Consider the following 22,398-nt stretch of genomic DNA (forward strand, 5'->3'; position numbering starts at 1 on the left):
TGCATAATCCCGCCTTTCCCTTCTTTGATTGGTCTTCCGCATCGTCACTCCTCCGCAAGGGCCGGACTCCTGAGGGGGCGGAAGGCGGGGCCTCTCTGGCGATGTAATTAGCATAGTCCCGCCTCCCAGAGCCGCCCTCGGGTCGAGCGTTGATTGGGCCGGCGGGGGCCGACGCGACGGCGCCGGGCGCAGCGAGTGGCGAACTCGGGCTGTCAATCGGCGGGGTGGCCGGCCGCACTTCCGCCTCGGTGTCAGTGGGTCGCGGGCCTGCGGGGCGGGGGCGGGGCGGGCAGCGGGACTCCGCGGGCGCCCGAGGGACAGCAGTCTAGGTGAGTGACCTGGTCCGGACCCCGACCCTATGTCTCCCGGGAACCGCGCCCGGCGTCGGGCGGGCGGGCCTGGGCCTCGGGCGGCAGGGAGGCCGGGCCCGGCTAGCGGGGAGCCAGAGCCTCGCGCCCCCAGCCCCTTGGCCAGGCCTCGACCCCAGCCCCGGCCCGCTCGGCCTCCCACCGCCAGCCAGCCCGCCGGCCGCGTCCTGGGTCCGAGGAAACTTGGGAGGAAAGTTGGCGGCCGGCGGTTGGGACGGTCCGCGGGCGGGGGCGGCGGGCCTGGGTCCCGGGAGGCCGCCCAGACCCCGCGTCTCCGGGCAACTGCGGCCTCGGTGCTGGACAGCTGGCCGCCGCACCCGGAAGTGGACTGGAGAGCGGGCCCGGGCGCCCTCCAGCCCCTCTCAGCAGCAGAAATGAGTCGGGGGGCGCGTTGGGCAGGGGTGGCGGGACCCCCGACTTTTCCCTTGTGTCTAAGGTAGCCGGCGTCCGTGGTCAACCAGTCTGGAAGGGCACGGGGTGAAGAGCCAGTGTCCCCGCTCGTGGTGCAGGCCCTCCCTCTCCTGCCCTCCCCTCCCCTGCCTCGCGACCACCTGTGGGTTTGTCTGGGCCCTGCGAGGTTTTGTGCCCATGTCCACCCCCTCCCCTGCTCTTCCTTTTGTTTTTAATTTGTCAACTTAGCAGACTGTACTTACTGCAGAGAGCTCTCCACCTAACACATATGTTAGATAAGTTAGATATGTAATCTGATTTTAAAAGCTTCCTTCTCTCTGCAGTTACATTTCAGTAATCAGCAGAATAAATCTTGAGACTTAATAAGCCCAGAGCAAGACTAGTGGGTAATCAGCAATCAATCTTCCCAGGTTTTTCTGGGAGAAGCAGCCGGGTGGTGTTAGGATGTTCCTGGCACTCTTTGAGTGTGAGGATCACCTCCCAGGAAGCTGGGTTCCTGTCCTTGGGGTCAGTCTAGGACAAGTTTTGGACCTCCCAGCAGCAGCACCCTGTGCCTTAGTCCCTTTGCTGGGGTGGCCTTCGCACATTTGGAGACGTGGTCTCACTCAGTGCAGTTCAGCAGACGTCTCTGGGGTGTCCGCTGCTTGCCTGGCTGTGAGCTGCAGGCCCTGTCCATCCAGTGGGGCTGGGGAGCAGCAGTGTCCTGGGACCCTGACATTGTGGCTCCTTGTCCTGGTGGCAGAGCGAAGGCCCTTCCTGACTGTGCCCTGGGCAGTGTTTGCCCATCACTCCTGGCCTCAGTTCCTTCCTCTATGACACATAACCATGTTCTTGGCAGGGCTGATAAGACAGCAGATGAAACGCTTGTCTGCAGCAGTTCTGACATGTGGCAGGTGCACGGTTGTTAACTCTCTGCCCCTTGGTTGGGGACAGGAACCTTATGGACTGCACTTGCTCCTTGTCCTGCGCAGCGCCTGGCAGGGTGCTGTCGTTCAGTCCGTGGACAGCCGAAGTCTCCTTAGAGCTTCCTTTTTCTGTTTGCTTCACCTGTTCTTCTGTTAATAAGCTCTCACCTAAGATGACAGTAATACCTGACAAGCATTGTCCAGGATTGCTGTAAGCACATTATATTCACTTGATTCATGTGGTTTTCACAGTAGCCCCCAAGACTCTTCCTTAGTTCATTTTCCTGTGTCTAGTCATGAGAAAGCTGAAGAACAGAGAGGTGAAGTGTGTGTACTTAGTTGGCTCAGTCGTGTCTGACTCTTTGAAACCCCATGGACTGCAGCCCTCCAGGCTCCTCTGTCCTTGAGGATTCTCCAGGGAGGAATACTGGAGTGAGTTGCCATGCCCTCCTCCAGGGAATCTTCCCAACCCAAAGATTGAACCCACGTCTCTCGCATTGCAGGTGGATTCTTTACCGTCTGAGCCACCAGGGAAGCAGAGAGGCTAAGTAAGTTACTCTGAATCACATAGGAGTAAGTTATAGAGCAGGGATTTGAACCGAGGCAGTCTGGCTCCAGGGTCCACATTCTTAAATACCTCTCTGTAGTACCTTTTAAAAACCAACATTTTCTTTTTCAAGGTCCGTTCAGCGTTTTTCTTTGGAATGTTTAATTGCCTCATTACTGCGTGTCAGAACTTTGTTTCTTGCAGCACACATAACTGATAGATTTTCATTTGGGGTGAGCGTGAATGTTTATGAAACCGTTTAATTTCTTCTGAAATAAAGTAGTAATTTTCCACTGGCTATCCAGGATTTTGCTCAAGTACCTTGCCTGCTGCCCATTTCTGCAGTCAGTGGGGAAGCCGCTAATGTTCACCGTGTGAGAGGGCAAGTTGAGGGGACAGGGGTGACATGGATGGATATGCTATTGGGCCCAAGCCTTGGTTTTGAATTCATTTCGGTGCGAGCTTGATGCGGTGAACTTAAGACTGTAAACCGTGTACTGAGGGCTTTCCTTTTTCATCCTAGGTGTATTCAGAGGGGTCAGGCTCTGGCTTACCATTTTCAGAAGCAGTGTCATTTCAGTGTTTAAAAAGTGCCACTTGACCTTTGTCCCACTGCATGTTATCTAGGCCCTCCAGGAAATGCTGGCAAACAAGTCTTGGATAAATACTTAAAACCAGCCTGATTTTAAAGATCTTGGTACAGATCTTGGTAAAATCTTCAGCTAATTATGAAATGTTGGAAACATTTTATATATTCTTATACTATCTTCAAATGATTTCTTTAGTATTTCTGTGAAAAGCCAACACCCATCTTTTCCTAGGAGTTTGGCTGTGTGGGGTATAAGGCATGCAAGGCTTGCATCTTTGAGCAAGGGCTGTGATGCTGGTCCTCCGGTGGCTAAAGTGTTCTATCTGAGAGGTTAGGAATCTTCCCTGATGTGGCCTGAGGCTCTCGGGTTCTGGCCTCCTGGCTCTCTTAGATGGGAGGAAAGTTACTCATCTGCTCTGGCCTCAAGGGTGCTGGCCTGTGAAGTGGGCTGTTGCGTAGGCTATACGTGAAAGTGTAACTGAGCGGACCTGGCACCCTAGTAGATTCTCAGTAGACTTTCCGTCGTAGACCTGAGAGCACTGAAATTGACCTCTCCCGACACTGACACAGACAGACAAACGCAACCTATCAGTGAAGGGAAGCCAGGGAAATCATTGGTAGGTAGATCTGCAGTTCTACTGAAATGAGCTACAGTAACACTTTTAAGATATGACTATTCAGGTGCAGTTGTCTGGAAAACCCCTGGACCCAAGCAGTATCTCTCCTGGGGCTCAGACCCACAGACAGAAACTTAGTGCACTTTAAGATTGAATTGATATGGATACTGGGAGGAAGTTAGCATTTGAACATAATTGATTATTTACAAATACTTAAATCCTAAGAATCATTAGTATTTTAGGTCTTAGTTTGGGACTTTCAATGCAGTTTCTGTGCAGTGATTAATTTGTGTCTCTGCTGCAGTGTGTACTTGTCAAAGCATTTTTGCTGATAAATCCCAGGCATTGGCATTGCAGCCATATTGCCCTCTGGCTGGAAGCGTGTGTGGAATACTGGCCCAGACTGGTAGCTCCCCTTAACAAACATGTAATGAAATGGTCACTGTAACCCATCCAGGAGCTTTGTGGCTCTTATTTCCTCTTTTTTCCAAATTCAGAAAAGCACTTGGGGTCATTGGGCAGCGTTTCAAAGCATCACCATCTTTCAACTGGCTTTCCCAGTGATGTAAACACTGGTACCTGTGCGATGAGCTGGACAGTGGAGGTCAGCCTTCAGAAAGGACTGTGTTTAGAGACGTGGAGGTGTGGAGACCTCTCTGCCTGATGTTTGTGTGTCTCTTTCTTTGCTTTCTCATTTCATCGGTGGAGTTCTTGCAGGATTTCTTTTGAGATGCAAACTCTGAGTCAATGCTGGCCCGATTGGCCCTGCACCAGCCTGGCCTGTAGCCTGGGGGCCTGGGGGGTAGGAAGTCTGCTCACCCCTGGGTGCTGGGGTCATGGCAGGAGGAATGGTCTGTGTGGCTCTGGGTGAGGCAGACCTGTCTGACCTTGAGCTCATACCTTTATCGGAGCGGTGGGCCCACCGGCCTTGACAGGTGCCCAGGAAGCACTGTTCCACGCTGGTTCGCAGGTTCTTGGGGGAGAGCCTGGCATGAGAAATGGTCTTGTGCGAAGTCTTCCTGAACCCAGGTTCTAGAAAAGACGACGGCAGCCATGGGGGGCAGGGGTGGGTGTGTGTTTTACTGAACAAATGAAATGCTGGTTGTGGGAAAAGATCAGCTGTGACCTGGCGCCTGTGCCACCATGCTTGGCTGAAAGGTGAGTTCCACTGTCGCGTTAAACCAGGGAAGTGTGTGCTCTGACTGCCAAAGTGGGAAGCTTTGTGGGTGAAAGGAGCACCTCAGAGAGAGCTCCGGCAGTGACAGGTGTGAACTGGGGCCATGACTGGGGAGGGCCAGTGCATCTTGTGCCCAGCTTGGTACCAGTTGGGCACCAGTGCCTGTGTTCTGAGGAGCATTAACCACGGGGCATGGTCCAGCACGTGAGGGAGGGGCTGGAGGGCCCAGGGCTGCCCTGAAGTCCGTCTTGGAGGTAGGGTGCTGTGGGTTCCATGGCAGGGCTTCTTACCAGAAGAACTTGTGCAACTGTGTAAAAAGTGGAGGTTCCAGGCCCAGACCTCACCTCCTCGGAACAGGCTCCTAGGCGGGAGGCCCGGGTCGTGTGTGTGCCCCACTTCTGTGACTCCAGCAGGGCTGGTGTACTTGCCAGGGGTTAGGGTCTAACTACAGGGTCCTAACCCATTTTGGATCAGGATCGGGGACCACCTCCACTCCCCACCCCTGCTGCCCCTGCTTTGAAAACTGAATGAAGAGTCTAAATCAGGTTCCTGGGGAAAAGAATGAACTCAAACAGAACTTTGCAATTTTTCCCTTTTCATTTCTCTCTTTTTTTCCCTAGGGGTGGGGTGGTTAGAAATTTGTGGAGTTCCCTGACCTTGGTTAGTGCTCAGGAAGTGCCTGGGGTAGGCGTGACTTGGATGGTGAATTTCTTAGCAGGTGAAACCGGTCAGGGGAGCGAGCAAGTGTGTCCTACTTGGACGGGAGCTGATGGGGAAGGACCTGGAGTGGGAGAGGGAGCAGGCGAAAGGGCGAGGCTGTCAGACTGGTCCCTGCCCCATGATGGATATGGCATCTGGAGCATTCCCCCACAATGTGTCCAGGCCATGGTCCTGCTCATGAGAGATGGACCCGCTGCAGGAGGGGCACTGCCATGGCCTGATTTCTCCCGCCCTCAGTGTGCTGCCTCCACGGTGGCTGCGGCTCTTGTGGTTTTGTGTGAACACAGCCCCGGAGGCTGTGAACGGGCTCCCTGTCCAGAGCTCTCTCACCCAAACCCCAGGCTGCGTTCACACCACTCTGCTTTACTCTGTGTTGATTCAAACAAACGCATTTGCACAGAAGAGCATCCGTTCATCCCGTGCAGTCCTTGTCTGCAGTGCTGTGCGCTGGGTCATCAAAGTGTGTCCTCCAGGCATGTACCAAGACATACTGTCTTGGTGCTCGCCACTGTGCAGGGAGCACTTGGGTCCCAGGGGTGGGGGTGGGGGCGCATGGGGCTGGACTGAGTCTGTCGTGGACCAGTACGTGGACGGGGGTCTCAGCTGCTGCTGAGGCCCAGCAGGAAGTGTGGCTCCTGGGATCGGACTGGTTTGCCCCATGGGGTGGAGAATGGTAAACAGTGGGTGATTAATGCAGCTGTTTACACAGCAGAGAGGTTTGCTTACCTTCCTGAGTCTGGAAACTTTCAGTTTCTTGCCTGAACCCCTGACAGCCTCGGCTAGTCGTGTGCTGACTGTAAACTGCTCGCTGGCGTGGACAAGATGGGAGCCTCTGGGGCTAGGCTGCTCTGGCCCCTTGCCCTAACTCCCACCCCTCAACGAAGACATTTTGAGGTCCCTGCAGCATCTTCATCTTTTGCTGAGGATCACGCCACCCTGCAGAAGGCCGGGGCTGTGGAAAGTCCACAGACAGAAAATACACACATACTCATTTTGCCCTAAAAGAGCACCCTGATAGAGCCTCAGGCACCGCTAGACTCAACTGGATTCCATCGAGTGTAAGGAACCAGTGTCCAAAAGGCCACTCTCGGTTCCTCCCTGTGGTCCCCAATGTGCATGTGGACAGGTGCTCTGCAGATGATGGCCAGCCTTTTGAGAGGCCTTGCTGGGAGCAGAGTGGGGGTGTTTACCTTATTCCACCACCAAGCACTTCCAGCCTCAGGAGTGTGACGACCTGATCATTCTTCAGCAGGTAGCAAAGTGTGCATTTCAGTGAGTTCAAGAGGTGAAAACCAGGACAGCTTTGGAAATAAGAATAAAGGGCAGGCTTGGCCTGATGCTCTTCTCTGCGTTCCATCTGTGGCTGGTTGGGAAGGCTGCATGGACCAGGCCAGCTCTGCTGCCACCACCTGACTTGTGTGCAAAGGCCAGGTGGGGCCACCGGAGCTTCCTGGGTCCCCATGTTGTCCCAACCCAGTGAGGCCCTGCAGCGCTCTGTCTGGGATGGACACCACCCGCCACATTGGCCACTGGAGTGGAAGGGATTCAGCTGGGTAGCGTCACAGAGAAGTAAGCATTGGCTTCCTCTCTGCACTAGCTCAGAGTCACCTGTGGCCCTGTGGCCACTGCTCCGGACAGAGCAGGTTAGAGAGAGTACTTCTAGCGCAGCACTGGTGCAAACTGAGTGCTAGTATCCATTAAGTCTTGTTCTTTTACAGAAGAAAGAAACTGGCGTGGTGGCAGGAGAAGGATAGGTAGGAGTCGTTAGGCATCCAGGAGACAGGTGGGCTTCCTTGACAAAGTGGACATCTCAAAACTGAAACAGTCAGCGACCACAAAGGTCACTGTTCACCCACAGTGACACTGCCACGTGGAGGGGATGACACCTCGGGAGGCCCTGGGACTGGTGGTGTCCCTGGGCCTTGTTCCTTTCTCAGGGGGTGGCCGGATCGGGAGAGCCTGTGGGCACGCTTGCGCCACCCCAGGATGAGTTGACATCACCCAGCAGTCTCGGTTCCCCTTTTCCAGATTTAATTTTCCCACCTCATCCTTTGACTCTTCAATTCCTCCAGATACTGATGGAGTCCATTATGTGCTAAACTCTGGTTTTCACACTCAGGAGAGATGGGGCTTCCACGTTCTTGGTGGTCGTCCCAGCCTGTGCACTCTGGTAACGTGGAAGTGTCTCTGTAGCATCTCTCTCGGGTCTGACGGGACAGCCTCGGGGGTGCGGCCAGGTTGGTTGCAGCCAGATGGCCCGCGGGAAGGGGAGGCCCTGGGACTGTGCTGGGACCTCTGGTCTATTCCATCGCTGGCCCGAGACTGACTGCGGCCCTCTGCACTGTGCATGGGCTTGTCTGTCTCCAGGAGGAGTTTGACCTTGACCTTGACCTTGATAGCTGTGGGACAGTGAGAGACTTACGGACAGACTGGGCTCTTGCCAGCTGCTGCTCCCTTGCTTCTGTCTCTGACTCATTCTTGACGGAAATCCTGTTTTTTGCATCTGATGAGTTGAGCACATGTCCTATCAGGGAAGCGTGATCCCCGGCTGAGGCCCTGGCTGGGTCTCACCGGCAATTCCTTTGGGGTCATCTGCTTCGTGACCACCCTCTGAGTGTGAGCTCTGGGGAGCAGGAGGTGGGAGTGGGGGGTGGGACCAGGCCTCATGGAGTCCACTCTGTGGGCCTTCTGGCCAGTTCTTCTGTACCCTTTTTCAATTCCCAGATCCGCTCCAACCCCAGCCCCGGTGCTCTAGCTCCCTGGCCTCCCTTGGCCCCTTCCCTCTTCCGGTGGGAATGGGGATAGAAGGTTTTGGCTGCATTCGTTTGAGCCGTTACAAGGAGCAGCACACCCTGAGGTTGGAGTGTGGATGGGGTTTGGGACCCTTCTCAGAGAGAGTCTCACGTGAGAATCTATCAGAGTTCCCAGGGGAATTCTCCGTTTCCAGGGTAGTGCTTCAGAGCCTGGTACCCAGCGCATGGAGTTCTGTGCACAATTGTTCATTTCTTGTTTGTCCTACTTACTAATGTATTTTTTTTCCAGTTTAGAAAGTTGCAGTAAAATACACATAGCATAAAAATTATCATCCTGACCATTTTTAAGTGTGCAGTTCAGTGGTCGTATATACAGCCATCACCACCATCCACCCCAAAGCTCTTCTCATCCTGTGAAATGGTAAAGACCCATTAAGCACCAGCTCTCCATTTCCCCTCCGCCAGCCCCTGACAACCACCTTCTTTCCGTCTCTATAAATTTGACTCCTCTACGGTCCTCGTGTAAGTGGGATCACACAGTAATTGTCTTTTCGTGTCTGGCATATTTCACTGGTCATAATGTCCTCAAGGTTCATCAGTGCTGTAGCATGTGGCAGGGTTTCCTTCCTTTCTAAGGCGGAATAATATTCTGTCATGTGTCTGGACCCCATTTTGCTTTTCCTTTTGTCTGTGGATGGACACTTACGTTGCTTCCACATTTTAGCTGCTGTGAACATAGGTGTGCAAAAAATTGAAAGAATTGCTTTCAGTGCTTTTGGATACCTACTCAGAAGTGGAATTGCTGGATCATGTGGTAATTCTATTTTTAATTTTTTGAGGAACTGCCCTACTATTTGCCACAGCGGCGGTACCATTTTACATTCTTAGCAACATGTGCAAGGGTTCCTGTTTCCCCACACCCTCACCAAGACTTGTCAGTTTCTGTTGTTTCTGGTAGTGGCCATCCTAAAGGGTGTGAGGTTGTGTCTCATTATAGCTTTGATTGCATTTCCCTGATGATTAGTGAGCTGAGCATCTTTTCATATGCTTATTGGCCATTGGTATGGCCACCTGATGCAAAGAACTGACTCATTTGAAAAGACCCTGATGCTGGGAAAGATTGAGGGCAGGAGGAGAAGGGGACAACAGAGGATGAGATGGTTGGATGGCATCACCAACTCGATGGATATGGGTTTGGGTGGACTCTGGGAGTTGGTGATGAACAGGGAGGCCTGGCATGCTGCGGTTCATGGGGTCGCAAAGAGTCGGACACGACTGAGCGACTGAACTGAACTGATGTGTTCTCTGGTGAGATGTCTGCTCAACTCTTTTGCCCATTTTTGAATCAGGTTGGTTGTTTTTTGCTATTAAGTTTTAGGAGTTCTCGATATAGTCATGATATTAATCTGTTATCAGATGTATGATTTGCAAATATTTTCTCCCATCCTGGGGTTGCCTCTATACTCTGATAGTATCTAATGCACAAATTTTAAAATTTTTTCATGAAGTCAGTTTGTCTAATTTCTCTTTGTCTCTGCCTTTGGTGCAGTTGCAGGACACCTGAGTTCGATCCCTGGGTTGGGAAGCTCCCCTGGAGAAGGGAAAGGCTACCCACTCCAGTATATTCTGGCCTGGAGAATTCCATGAACTGTATTGTACATGGGATCACAGAGTCGGACATGACTGAGCCACTTTCACTTTCATCTTGGTGTCTTATCCAGTAAATCATTGCCAAATCCAAAATTATGGAGGTTTTGTCCTATATCCTCTTAAAAGAGTTTTTTAGTTTTAGATCTTACATTTAGGTCCTTGATCCATTTTGAGTTAATTTTTGTATATGGTATAAGATAGGGTCCAACTTCATTTCTTTGCCTGTGGATATCCAATTTCCCAGTACCGTTTGTTGAAAAGATAGTCCTTTCCTTCTTGAATGGTCTTGGCACACTTGCTTGTCAGAAGTCAATTGACTGTATATGTGAGGGTTTATTCCTGGACTCTATTCTTTTCCATTGGTCTCTGGGCTAGTACCACACTGTTTTGATTACTATAGTTTTGTAGTAAGTTGTGAAATCAGGAAGTGTGGTCTTCTGGCTTTGTTCTCCTTTCTTCAGTTTGTTTTGGCTATTAAAGGTCACTTGACATTCCATGTGAGTTTTAGAATGGATTCTTCTATCTCTGCAGAAAACATCATGTTGCTTGATAGGGATTGTATTGAATCCATAGATTGATTTGAATTATATCAACATCTTAATATTCAGTCGTCCAATCCATGAACGTGGGATATGTTTCCATTTGCTTATGTTTTTCATTTCTTTTGGCAGTGTTTTATAGTTTTCATTGTATGGTCTTTAACCTCCTGGTTAATTCCTAAGAACTTTATCCTTTTAGATGACATTGTAAAAAAGGATTGTTTTGGGGATTCCCTTTGCAGACTTTTCACTGTTAGTGTGTAGAAATACAACTGATTCTTCCACGTCGAGTTTGTATCCTGCTACCTTGCTGAATTAATTTATCCTAATAGTTTTTTTGTATGTGTTTGTGGAATCTTTAGTGTTTTCTCTATGTAAGATCACATCATCTGCAAACATAACTTCACTTCTTCTTTTCCAATTTGGATGGCTTTTATTTCTTTTTCTTGCCTAATTATTCGGCCTAGAACTTTCAGTACTGTGGTGACTAGAACTGGTGAAAGTGGGCATCAGTGGTTTCCTGATCTTAGAGGAAAAGCTTTCACCACTGAGTATGATATTTACTGTTGTTTTTTCCTATCTGGCCCTTATTATGTTCTCCTTCCATTGCAGTTTGTCAAGTATTTCTATCATGAAAAGGTGTTGAATTTTGCCAGATGATTTTTCTGCATCAGTTGGGATGATCATGTGGTTTTTCCCCCCTTCATTCTATTAATGTGATATATTACATCAATTGAGTTTCATGTATTGAATCATCCTTTTGTTCCACGAGTAAATCCCATTTGGTCATGACATGTAATCCTCTTTAATATGTTGCTAAATGTGTGTCAATGTGTTCTATCTATTAGTATTATGTTGAGGACTTTTGCATCTGTGTTTGTAAGGGATATTGGTTTGTAGTTTTTTTTTTGGTAGGGTCTTTGCCTTATCACATAGATGGGGTTAGGAAGTGTCTATTCTTCTTAATTTGGGAGAAAGTTTGAGAAGAATTCATGTTAGTTCTTTTTTAAATGTTTTGTAGAATTTTGAAGTTGTCAGATCCAGGGTTTTTCTTTGTTGCGAGATTTTTGATTACTTATTGGCCTGCTTAGATTTTCTGTTTGATTTAGGCTTAGTACTTTTTGTGTTTCTAGGAATTTGTCATTTCATCTAGGTTATCCAGTTTTGCAGGGCTCATAGCCCTTTCTTATAATCCTTTTGTTTCTGTAGAATGAGTAATGTCCCCATTTCAATTTATGATTTTAGTTTTTTAACTATTCTTTTTTATTGGTCCATCTAACTGAAGATTAATCAATTTTGTTGATCTTTTCAAAGAACTGACTTCTGGTTTCACTGATTTCCTCTATTTTCCTATTCTTATTATTTCCTTCCTTACGCTAGCTTTGGCATTTGTTTGTTGTTGTTCTCCTTCCTTAAGTTGTGAGGTTAGGTTATTGATTTGATATCTTATTTTTTTAGTGTAAATGTTGGTAGCTATACAATTTCCACTTAGCTCTGCTGTCACTGCATTCCATAAACTTTGGTGTGTTGTGTTTTCATTTTCATTTGTTTATAAGGGTTTCCTACTTTTCCCCTGTAGTTTTTTTCTCTGATCTGTTGGTTGTTTAAGATAGTTTTTCGTTTTGTTTTGGCGGTGCCGGGCAGCTTGTGGGATCTTAGTTCCTTGACCAGAGATTGAACTCAGGCCACTGAGAGTGAAAGCTGAGTCCTAACCACTGGACCACCAGGGAATTCCTAAGAGGAATGTTACTTAATTTCTGAACGTTGTGAATTTTCTGGTTTTCCTTCTGTTAGTGATTTCTAATTCATTCTTTTATAGTCAGAGAAGATGGTTTGTATGATACAGATCATTTAAAATCTACTGAGACATAGTCTGTAGCCTAACATATGGTCTGTCCTGGAGAACGTCCCACTTGCACTTGAGAAGGTGTGTCCTGTTGTTGGGTGGAGTGTTCTGGATACATCTGTTAGATCTAATTGGTTGATGGTGTTGTTCAAGTCGTCTGTTTCTTATCTTCCATCTGGTTGATGCTTGCTAATGTATTTTTATATTACTAAATAAAATTTATATTATTTTGGACAATTTAAATTCAGAATTGACATTTAACTGCAAAAGTAGCTTTAGAATTTTCAAATTATTGGTGAGCTTTTCTTTCTTTGTGAAGATTGCATCTAGGTTGCCTTGCTCATTTTTGAGCAGAGAAGTAACACGCAGTTTGACTGTTTAGTGAGTCGACCTTGGAGATTAACCACCAGGTCCCTAAGCCAGCCACTTATTCCTCAGTGACTAGGTCTGTTTTTCTAAGAAAATGTAAAGATGGGTTTGTAAGACTTGAGTGCGGGTATTCGTATATGTGGTGGTGGACAGTCCGCATTTGGAGCCGGGTCCTGGGAGCACGGGGCAGCACTCTGGGGGCGGGCACCTTGAAGAGAGGTGAGGGGCTCTGTGGAGGGGCAGGCATCTTGTGGGGACCTGAACGCAGTGGGGTGCCCTGGCTGTCCCTTGACGGGGCCTGGAGGGAAGGCTCACTGTGGGGCTTGAGGAGGGGCTGCAGAGGGGGAGTCCCTGGAGGCCCACAAAGATGTCCAGCAGAAGCTTACTCTTCTGTGTTTTTCTCTGGACTTAGAAAAGGAAGCAGCTGATTTGGAAAAAGAAAGTCCTTTCTTGAAACTCTGTCTTCTCTGAGGCCCAACAGACACACCGGAGAGGAGGCTTTCTGCTCCCTGCCCACCTTAGGGTCCCTCCATGAGTGTGGGCTGGGTCGGGGGCAAGGACCACCTTGGGGTCAGAGGCCACTCAGCAGGGGACTGAGTATGGAGGGTCCCACAGCTGTAAGACTTCTGAGAAGAGGTCAGGTGGGCAGCCAGACTGAGGTGGGACCAAGGATGCCCTGCCCCCATGCCCCTGGGGCCCCACTCTCCCTGCCCCTGGCCCCCACCAAACTCAGGGGAGGCCTTCCTTGGGGGCTGTCTCTCCCAGGCATGCCCTCTGTCCTGAAGGAGGTAGATCACTGCTGTCTTGTGTTGATCTCATAGTGGTGGCTGGTTTCTCCTGGCACAGTGAAGACCGTACGAGGTGTGTGGCTTTTGGGATGACACCCCCAGGCATGGCCTGGATGCTGGGCAGGATCCAACTGTGCACCTGCGGGTGTGTGCAGGTCTGAGGCAGCTGTGAGGCTTCTGGCCTTGACGCGTGGTACCTCCTATATGGGGCTCGGGTACCTGGTGGTAGTTGGACCACAGGTCTGCATGGCAGGGTCACAGGGCTGCGGCCACGTCACGGTCCCAGCTATTTGCTCAGCTCCTGTCTTCAGTGTTTGTCCAGCCTGACATCTTACTTTAAGCCTGACCTTCGTTTTAAAGACTTTCCATGAGTTTTGATTGATTTACTTTTAACATTGGGACTTTTGTTATGGGCAAGGAAGCATATAAAAAGAAAATACCACGGCTTTGAACATGCCTTCTATTATGGGAGATATTAAAGGTACAGAGAAGCAGGCAGCACAGTGCCATGGTCCCCTGTGAGCCTGTCTCCACACCCAGCAGTTCACCAGCTCCTGGCGCATCTCATCCCCTTAACCACCCCGCCCTCTCCCCAGGTCATTTTGAAGAAACTCCCAGACGTGCTGTCATTCTATCCAATGTGTTTCAGTGCATAGCTCTAAAAAATAAGAGCAGTTTAAAAGATGCAGTTACAATATCTGTGCCTTTAAGTATCTTTTGGGGGTGTGAAGAAGCTGAGTTGAATGGTTCTGTGAAGACCTACAAGACTTTTTAGAACTGACACCCCCAAAAGATGTCCTTTTCATTATAGGGGACTGGAATGCAAAAGTAAGAAGTCAGGAAACACCTGGAGTAACAGGTAATTTGGCCTTGGAGTACAGAATGAAGCAGGGCAAAGGCTAATAGAGTTTTGCCAAGAGAACTCACTGGTCATAGGAAACACCCTCTTCCAACAACACAAGAGAAGACTCTACACATGGACATCACCAGATGGCCAACACTGAAATCAGATTGATTATATTCTTTGCAGCCAAAGATGGAGAAGCTTTATACAGTCAGTAAAAGCAAGACTAGGAGCTGACTGTGGCTCAGATCATGAACTCTTTATTGCCAAATTCAGACTTAAATTGAAGAAAGTGGGGAAAACCACTAGACCATTCAGGTATGACCTAAACCAAGTCCCTTATGATTACAGTGGAAGTGAGAAATAGATTTAAGGGACTAGATCTGATAGACAGAGTGCCTGATGAACTATGGACAGAGATTCGTGACATTGTACAGGAGACAGGGAGCAAGACCATCCCCAAGAAAAAGAAATGCAAAAAGCAAAATGGCTGTCTGAGAAGGCCTTACAAATAGCTGTGAAAAGAAGAGAAGCATAAAGCAAAGGAGAAAAGGAAAGATATACCCATTTGAATGCAGAGTTCCAAAGAATAGCAAGGAGAGATGAGAAAGCCTTCCTCAGCAATCAGTGCAAAGAAATAGAGGAAAATAATAGAATGGGAAAGACTAGAGATCTCTTCAAGAAAATTAGAGATACTAAGGGAACATTTCATGCAAAAATGGGCTCAATAAAGGACAGAAATGGTATGGACCTAACAAGCTAAAGATATTAAGAAGAGGTGGCAAGAATACACAGAAGAACTGTACAAAAAAGATCTTCACAACCCAGATAATCACGATGGTGTGATCACTCACCTAGAGCCAGACATCCTGGAATGTGAAGTCAAGTGGGCCTTAGGAAGCATCACTACAAACAAAGCTAGTGGAGGTGATTGAATTCCAGTTGAACTATTTCAAACCCTAAAAGATGCTGTGAAAGTGCTGCACTCGATATGCCAGCACATTTGGAAAACTCAGCAGTGGCCACAGGACTGGAAAAGGTCAGTTTTCATTCCAATCCCAAAGAAAGGCAATGCCAAAGAATGCTCAAACTACCGCACAATTGCACTCATCTCACATGCTAGCAAAGTAATGCTCAAAATTCTCCAAGCCAGGCTTCAGCAATACGTGAACCGTGAACTTCCTGATGTTCAGACTGGTTTCAGAAAAGGCAGAGGAACTAGAGATCAAATTACCAACATCCGCTGGATTATCGAAAAAGCAAGAAAGTTCCAGAAAAACATCTATTTCTGCTTTATTGACTATGCCAAAGCCTTTGACTATGTGGATCACAATAAACTGTGGAAAATTCTGAAAGAGATGGGAATACCAGACCACCTGACCTGCCTCTTAAGAAATCTGTATGCAGGTCAAGAGGCAACAGTTAGAACTGGACATGTAACAACAGAATGGGTCCAAACAGGAAAAGGAGTACGTCAAGGCTGTATATTGTCACTCTGCTTATTTAACTTATATGCAGAGTACATCATGAGAAACGCTGGGCTGGAAGAAGCACAAGCTGGAATCAAGATTGCTGGGAGAAATATCAATAACCTCAGATATACAGATGACACCACCCTTATGGCAGAAAGTGAAGAACTAAAGAGCCTCTTGATGAAAGTGAAAGAAGAGAGTGAAAAAGTTGGCTTAAAGCTCAACATTCAGAAAACGAAGATCATGGCATCCGGTCCTATCACTTCATGGGAAATAGATGGGGAAATAGTGGAAACAGTGGCTGATTTTATTTTGGGGGCTCCAAAATCACTGCAGATGGTGACTGCAGCCATGAAATTAAAAGACGCTTACTCCTTGGAAGCAAAGTTATGACCAACCTAGATAGAATATTAAAAAGCAGAGACATTACTTTGCCAACAAAGGTCTGTCTAGGCAAGGCTATGGTTTTTCCCGTAGTCATATATGGATGTGAGAGTTGGACCGTAAAGAAAGTGGAGCGTTGAAGAATTGATGCTTTTGAACTGTGGTGTTGGAGAAGACTCTTGAGAGTCCCTTGGACTGCAAGGAGATCCAACCAGTCCATCCTCAAGGAGATTAGTCCTGGGTGTTCATTGGAAGGACTGATGTTGAAGCTGAAACTCCAGTACTTTGGCCACCTGATGTGAAGAGCTAACTCATTGGAAAAGACCCTGATTCTGGGAAAGATTGGGGGCAGGCGGACAAGGGGACGACCGAGGATGAGATGGTTGGATGGCATCACTGACTCAATGGACATGGGTTTGGGTGAACTCCGGGAGTTGGTGATGGACAGGGAGCCTGGCGTGCTGCAGTCCATGGGGTCGCAAAGAGTTGGACATGACTGAACGACTAAATTGAACTGAACTGAACTAGGGGGTGTAATTAACATACAGTAAATTGCAGATATTTATTTAGTTTTATTTTGGGCCACGCTGCACAGCTTGCAGAATCTTAGTTCCTCCAGCAGGGATCAAACCTGCACCCTCAGCCGTGCAAGCATGGAGTCGTAACCACTGGACCACTAGGAGTTCCCTAAATTGCACATATTGAAAGCGTACAATGGGTTCTGACATCTGTCTATATCCTTGAAACTGTCATCTCACTCGAGGTAGGGCAGTGTCCCTTTACCTGCCACTTTGTGTGTGTGTGATTTATTGGTTGGAGAAGCTGGGCTTCATCCTGTATGCTTGCCCAGGGTCTGGATGTTGCCCACAGTGTCCCTTTGGTAGAGTTTGGCATGTTCCTGTCTTATCTGTGTTCCTTAGGTTGGTAGTTAAGGTTGGAGGAGGGTCCATTGTCTTAGCAGGACCCCCGAGGAGGAGGCAGGTAGCGTAAGTGGGTCTGTGATGACATGGCCGTGGGTGGCCAGCACTCAGACATGGGAATTCATCAGGGTTGCACACAGAATTGACATAGCCTGGTCCTTCATGGATCAGCAGGAACGCCTCTAAAAAGTGGGACAGAGAGCCTGCACAGGAAGGCAACTCAAAGGCTTGATGCTTTCCTGCATGTCCTAGTTTCCAGAAGAACGTGCTGGCGTCCTCTATCCAGTGGTGACCAGTCGATTTCTTTTTCAGCATCTCGGTGAAGCCAGGGACTTAAATGTGTGAGGTGACTACTCTGGCTGTTCTCAGGGCTCACAGGAACCTGCGGTCGCAGTGGAGCCTCTGCAGGTTCGTCTGAGCCTTTTGACCTGACTCAAGTAGTCTTGCCAGCTTCCGGCTGCCTCTAGAGGGACCCCCAGTTCTGGGCTCAGCCATTTCTCCTCCAGGGAACCCTGGTTCCGCTTCGTGGCTTCTGGAGCCCGAGTGTGATGCTGGATATTGTAGATGGGGCCTGTCACATCAGAGAAGAGTCAGAAGTGAGCAATAACTTCTCTAATTTGCCAAAAGGAAAACAGAACCAGCATGGATGACTGAGTGAGGCTTGGAATGGCTGTTTCCTGAAGCTGCCCAGGTGTGGTTCTGCCTGCGGGTTAGGAAGGTGGGGAAGGAAAGGAAACTGAAAGAGCTTCCTGGGGGGGAGGAAGGATGGAAAACCCAACCCCAGTTGGTTGTATGACATAGACGCTCACCTGTGCTCAGGATGGAGCCCGAGATGAACGCTTTGGAGGTGACACCAGGTGCCATGTGACGGCTCCAGGGACTGGGGGACCACCTGTTCCTTTGGAACTGCTCTCAGAACTGGAGGGGAGTGCTCAGTCCTGTGCCCGCCTCACACAGTGAATGAACCGTGGGTCTCTGCTGATTTTCCTAGAATGTCAGACTTGCGGGGACAGTCTCTTGCCATTGACGAAACACTGTGCTTCATAAGGGAGAAGTTAATATGCATGAGTTCTAAAATATTGAGCTAAAATAATTTTGAGAAAATTTAAGTTGATTACAGTTTATGCTGAGGACAGCGAACTTACACAGCAGTCTTAATTCTCCAGAATTGAAAATTGGTTTCAGGTTGTCGTGGAATAAACATTTTAACAGAACTTTGCATTATTTATAACCACTTGTTCCAGCTTCTGGTGAAGATACGCAGTGACAAAGGTGTGTTGGGGCCTTCAAGTGTGGATGCCTCACTTTCACTAATTGGCCTTTTGAACTGTCCACGTGACCCCAGATTAGTCATTTCAGTGGACAGTGGCTTTTAAAGTAACTTCAGATAGTGGTGCCCACTGATGGACAGAGATGTGACTGTTTCCTCTTGTGTGAGGTCATTCCTTTTACTTCTTTGCTCAGATGTAATCAAGATGATCTCAAGGATAGTGAATGGGTATTTTTAAATGTTTCTAAACTATACAACCTCCGAAAGCTAAATACACTAAAAAAAAATTTTTCCCCTGTAGGTCTCCAGTGCCTATTGGATTTTTACCTTAAAAAGTTCGCAGCGTGAAATTTCTTACACTGTCGATGGAGATTCAGTACAATGATTGAGTAGAGGACCCTCTGGATCAGGCGGTGGGCGCCTGGCTGCTGAAGGATGAACGGAGAGGAGGAGTTCTTCGATGCCGTCACAGGTGAGCGGAGAGGGTGCCAGCGCAGAGGCCAGATGGTGAGCGCGAAGCCCTCAGACCCCAGCCTCAGACAGCCTGGGGACGTGAGGATGGCCTGGGAGAGCCACGTGGAGGGAAGGGTGATGTGTTCCCAGGAAAAGCACTTGTCCTGGCCCAGATTTGGAGGAAAACATCCACTTCGGAACGCAGGAGATAACATGCAAGGGCAACTGTGTGTTTCAGTCTTTGAAAGGGTTGCCCTCGGGTGTAAATATTTTTATTTGGCTCCTGAATGAGATGGTCGGCATCCTTATATTGTTTATAATGATCAAAACCTGTCCTGTCTTATATCTTGTTTTGCACCACTTAAAGTCTACCAAGGAATAGTAAATTGTTTGCTTCCACAGCAACTCTTGCTGTGTTAAAAGTTCGGTTCTAAAAGAAAAAAAAGTTCAGTTCTGTTTCACTTTTCCAACACCATTGTGAACACTGGTACCCAGGCTAGTGGGGTGGAGTATGTGGTGGGGTGGGTGTTCTGTGTATGTGTGAGTGTCTGGGGTGGCAGGGGGTGGGGGGCAGGAGAGGCCAGGCTGGGTCAGGCCACGTTTGCTTAGAGCACCCCCTCCTCCTCCTGTCACCTCCTGAGGGGGCCCCAAACTCAAGTTCAAGATGTCCCCCCTGCCCTCCACCCACTTGTCAGCACTGGGAGCATCACTTTGCTTTTCTTGCTAAGGGTTCTTATTGGTGGAGACGGACTTCAGGGGCCCCTTCCAGTCCACGGCCAGCTCTTGGGTGTGGGGACATAGAAACAGCGGCTCTGAAATGTTACTGCCACCAGGTTCTTCAGTGATAATCTCCCCAGTGCTGTCAGAGGGGCCCTGCCATGGCTGGTGCCAAGGGAGTGTGGGGCCCAGCACGACAGGAGGCTCTTGCCTGGTGGTGGTCGCTGTCCCCAGACACCTGTGCTGTCCCTGCCCGGACACCTGGAGCCCTGCCCCACGCTGCCTGCGCCCACTGGCCATACTGCTCCGCGGGAAGGGCTGAGGGCCAGCAGCCTCAGGGGATCGACTCACTCTCGTCCGAAGCCCCAGGAGGAACTGGCATGGTGCTCCCCTTCGCTGTTCTCAAAGGCTGAACCACTGAGTCATCCCCGAGATTTCATAGCTATTATGTTCCCGGTAGACATGTTTTCCTGGGAAGTGTGTTGTCTACTCAACCACCTGCTCATCAGTGATTGTTCGCAGCTGAATTCCACCTAGCGGCTGGTTGTCGGGGAATCATGCCCTTAGTCCACCTGGCCCTGGCAGAGGGACCATGTCTGAAACTGAAAGAGCCCGACTTCAGTGAGGCCTTCTCACCCAGGAGCCTCCTGGAGGTGCCCTCTTACTGGGACCAGTGTAACTGGCTCTCTTGAAGGGCTTTCCCTGGAGAGGCCCTGAGCTCTGGGGGTGCCATGTGTGTATGACTCCATCGCCGCCTCTCTGCACAGCGGGACCTTCCACAAGTCCCTGAGATGGAGGCAGTCTGGTTCACCTTTGATTCCCAAACAAGCAACAGGAAGATGAAAAACCTGAAGTCTCCCAATGCAATGAAATGCCCAGCGAGTACTTCCCTGTCTTAGAGTCGGTCTTACTTTGTGACTCTATTAAAACATATTTAAACCCAGCAGTTGCTGAATGGATGACTTCAGTGGGCAGTTATTCCCTCTAAGAATCAGTACCTTTCCATTTGAAAGGCTTTTAAATAAAGCACTTGAGAATATGTACAGATGAAGGGCTGTAAAAAGACTGACCTGTCGAAGATGGGTATCTCTAAGTGATCAGATTATAGATGCTTTAAGCTTGCGCCTCGGCTGTATTTTATCTTTGTGTAATAACAAGAAACATTGTGTATTAAGTATTAAGATGATTAAGCTGTTACGGAGCATCGGCTTCACTAGAGACGAGACTTCAGGCACTTGTGAGGGAGAAGCTGCCTTGTTTTTTGTGGCCCACCCCAGGGCTGTGATCTAAACGAACTTTCTACTTAATAGTGGCCTAGATTCTTAGCCCTGAGGGATACAGGGATACCTGTGCGCTCAGCAACCCTAAGCTGGGACTGTTTCAGGCTCTGTTTAGACCCACGTTTATGCTGGGGATCAACAGGTGTCACTTTGGGGATGGTTAGCAAAAACTAGAGGTGACAGGCTATTTCAGAAGGTATTGATTATTTTAAATGATATCCTTTCAAATTCATCGTGTCATAGGTTTCAGTGCTACTACATTTTGTGGATCTGTCAATAGAGAAGAATGTGAAAGAAGGTATTTTTGCATTTTCTCAAGGAAGCTTATCAGTGGCAAGGTGGTTTATGTTTTGTGTGTAGCAGCAGTCACCCAGGTCTTTCACGCTGGGCCCCACTGTCCACTCAGAAATGAGGGGCTGTTACGGGAGCCCACCCTATGCTCCTCGTGGGCTCATTGCTGGGGGTCAGCAGTCAGGAGCCCCTGCTCCAGCTGGAATGACTCACCTGGCAGCCGCAGCTCCCTCCAGGCTCGCCCTGGAGCAAAAGGAAACACACTTCCCTTGTCCCTGGTCACTGGCCACTTCGGAAAAAGTCTTCCCGGTGGAGAAGACCCAGGGGTCTGCCCAGGGTTGTGACCTTATTCCTCAGGGACTGGATGGGCCAGGAGACAGCTGCCTGTGTTTCGCATTAGTCCTCATGGGTCATTTTCCCCAAGTTTTCCGTGTACTCTGTATTCTCTGGGTTCACATCCATCATCCACAGTTTGGGGTATTGTTCATAGGTTGGCTAGGTTCTGCCAATGCGGTGGCGCGATGCTTGGTCTTAGAAATATTACAGCAGATATGTTTCAGAACATGATGCAGAGTTTGACCTCAAACTTGGACAGAGGAGGAGGATGTTGTGGGCCGAGTTAGGTGTGACCACCCCGGAGGACATGAGTCATTGATGACCACGGGAGAAAACTTCTCATGCCCTGGGGCTGCCCCACATGGAAAGGACCATGGAGCGTGCAGTGTCAGTGGCAGGGTGGGGTCCTCCTTGGGGAGCCCCCGGGAGCAGTCCTCTTTCTCCACCTCTGTCTGCAGCTCTTGGCAAGTGGAGTTAATTACTCTGACTGTGTTCATTAGAAACACTTTAGAGCTTCAGGTTTTCTGCTTTCAATGAGAATCCTTAGAAGTGAAGTCCTGCCACATCACCCTCTGCTTGTCTCACACAGGCTTTGACTCTGATAACTCTTCTGGGGAATTTTCAGAGGCGAATCAGAGACTCACTGGCGTGATTCATGTGGACACCAGCAAAAGTAATGGGATCGGAAAAGTTGGGGATGGGCCTCCTCAGGAGAATGGGATTCAGAAGCACAGGTAGGTTGTCACATGGGTACATCTTAGTGTCTTCCAGCACACCTGTACTCACTTGCCCCAGAAATGCTGCGGGTGCAAGTTTTGAGCTGAGAACGTCCTGTCTAGCATCACTGGGCAGATCGATGGCCTGTTCAGCCAGCCTCTGGGTGGGCCCTACAGATCAGTGATGGTGATCAACTTGACTCCCGTCCATAAGCTGATGGGGCAGCTGTGCCTGCTCCGGGTTGCGGGACTGAGCTCCGGGGGCCCTGGTGTTTGCACACAGCCTGCCCTTACTGTTACCAGAACATCCTTCTGGCTTCATGCAGATCTGCCTGCATTCTCTTTCCACACACTGACCTCTGACCCCGAGAGTTTCTGAGGGTTGTTTGGTGCAGCGAGACCACATTCCGTTCTCTCTCCACCACCACTGGGTTCT

General features: G+C 49.1%; 1 protein-coding gene across 2 annotated transcripts in view; it reads left to right on the forward strand.

The window, feature by feature from the left end:
* Positions 1-228: 228 nt before the first annotated feature.
* The window catches only part of OSBPL2 (oxysterol binding protein like 2), a 36,003-nt gene continuing 13,833 nt past the window's right edge, over positions 229-22,398 (forward strand). The window contains exons 1-3 of one of the 2 annotated variants that reach the window (XM_040248722.1): positions 229-329; positions 18,471-18,641; positions 21,836-21,980. In XM_040248722.1, coding sequence (XP_040104656.1) covers positions 18,605-18,641; positions 21,836-21,980 — 182 coding nt within the window. In that variant the 5' untranslated portion in view covers positions 229-329; positions 18,471-18,604. Of the gene's footprint in view, positions 330-16,903; positions 17,308-18,470; positions 18,642-21,835; positions 21,981-22,398 lie in introns of those variants that run through there. The other variant, XM_040248723.1, reaches the window with a different exon arrangement.

Source organism: Oryx dammah, unplaced genomic scaffold, assembly GCF_014754425.2.
Source record: "Oryx dammah isolate SB20612 unplaced genomic scaffold, SCBI_Odam_1.1 HiC_scaffold_10, whole genome shotgun sequence".
Lineage (NCBI taxonomy): Eukaryota > Metazoa > Chordata > Mammalia > Artiodactyla > Bovidae > Oryx > Oryx dammah.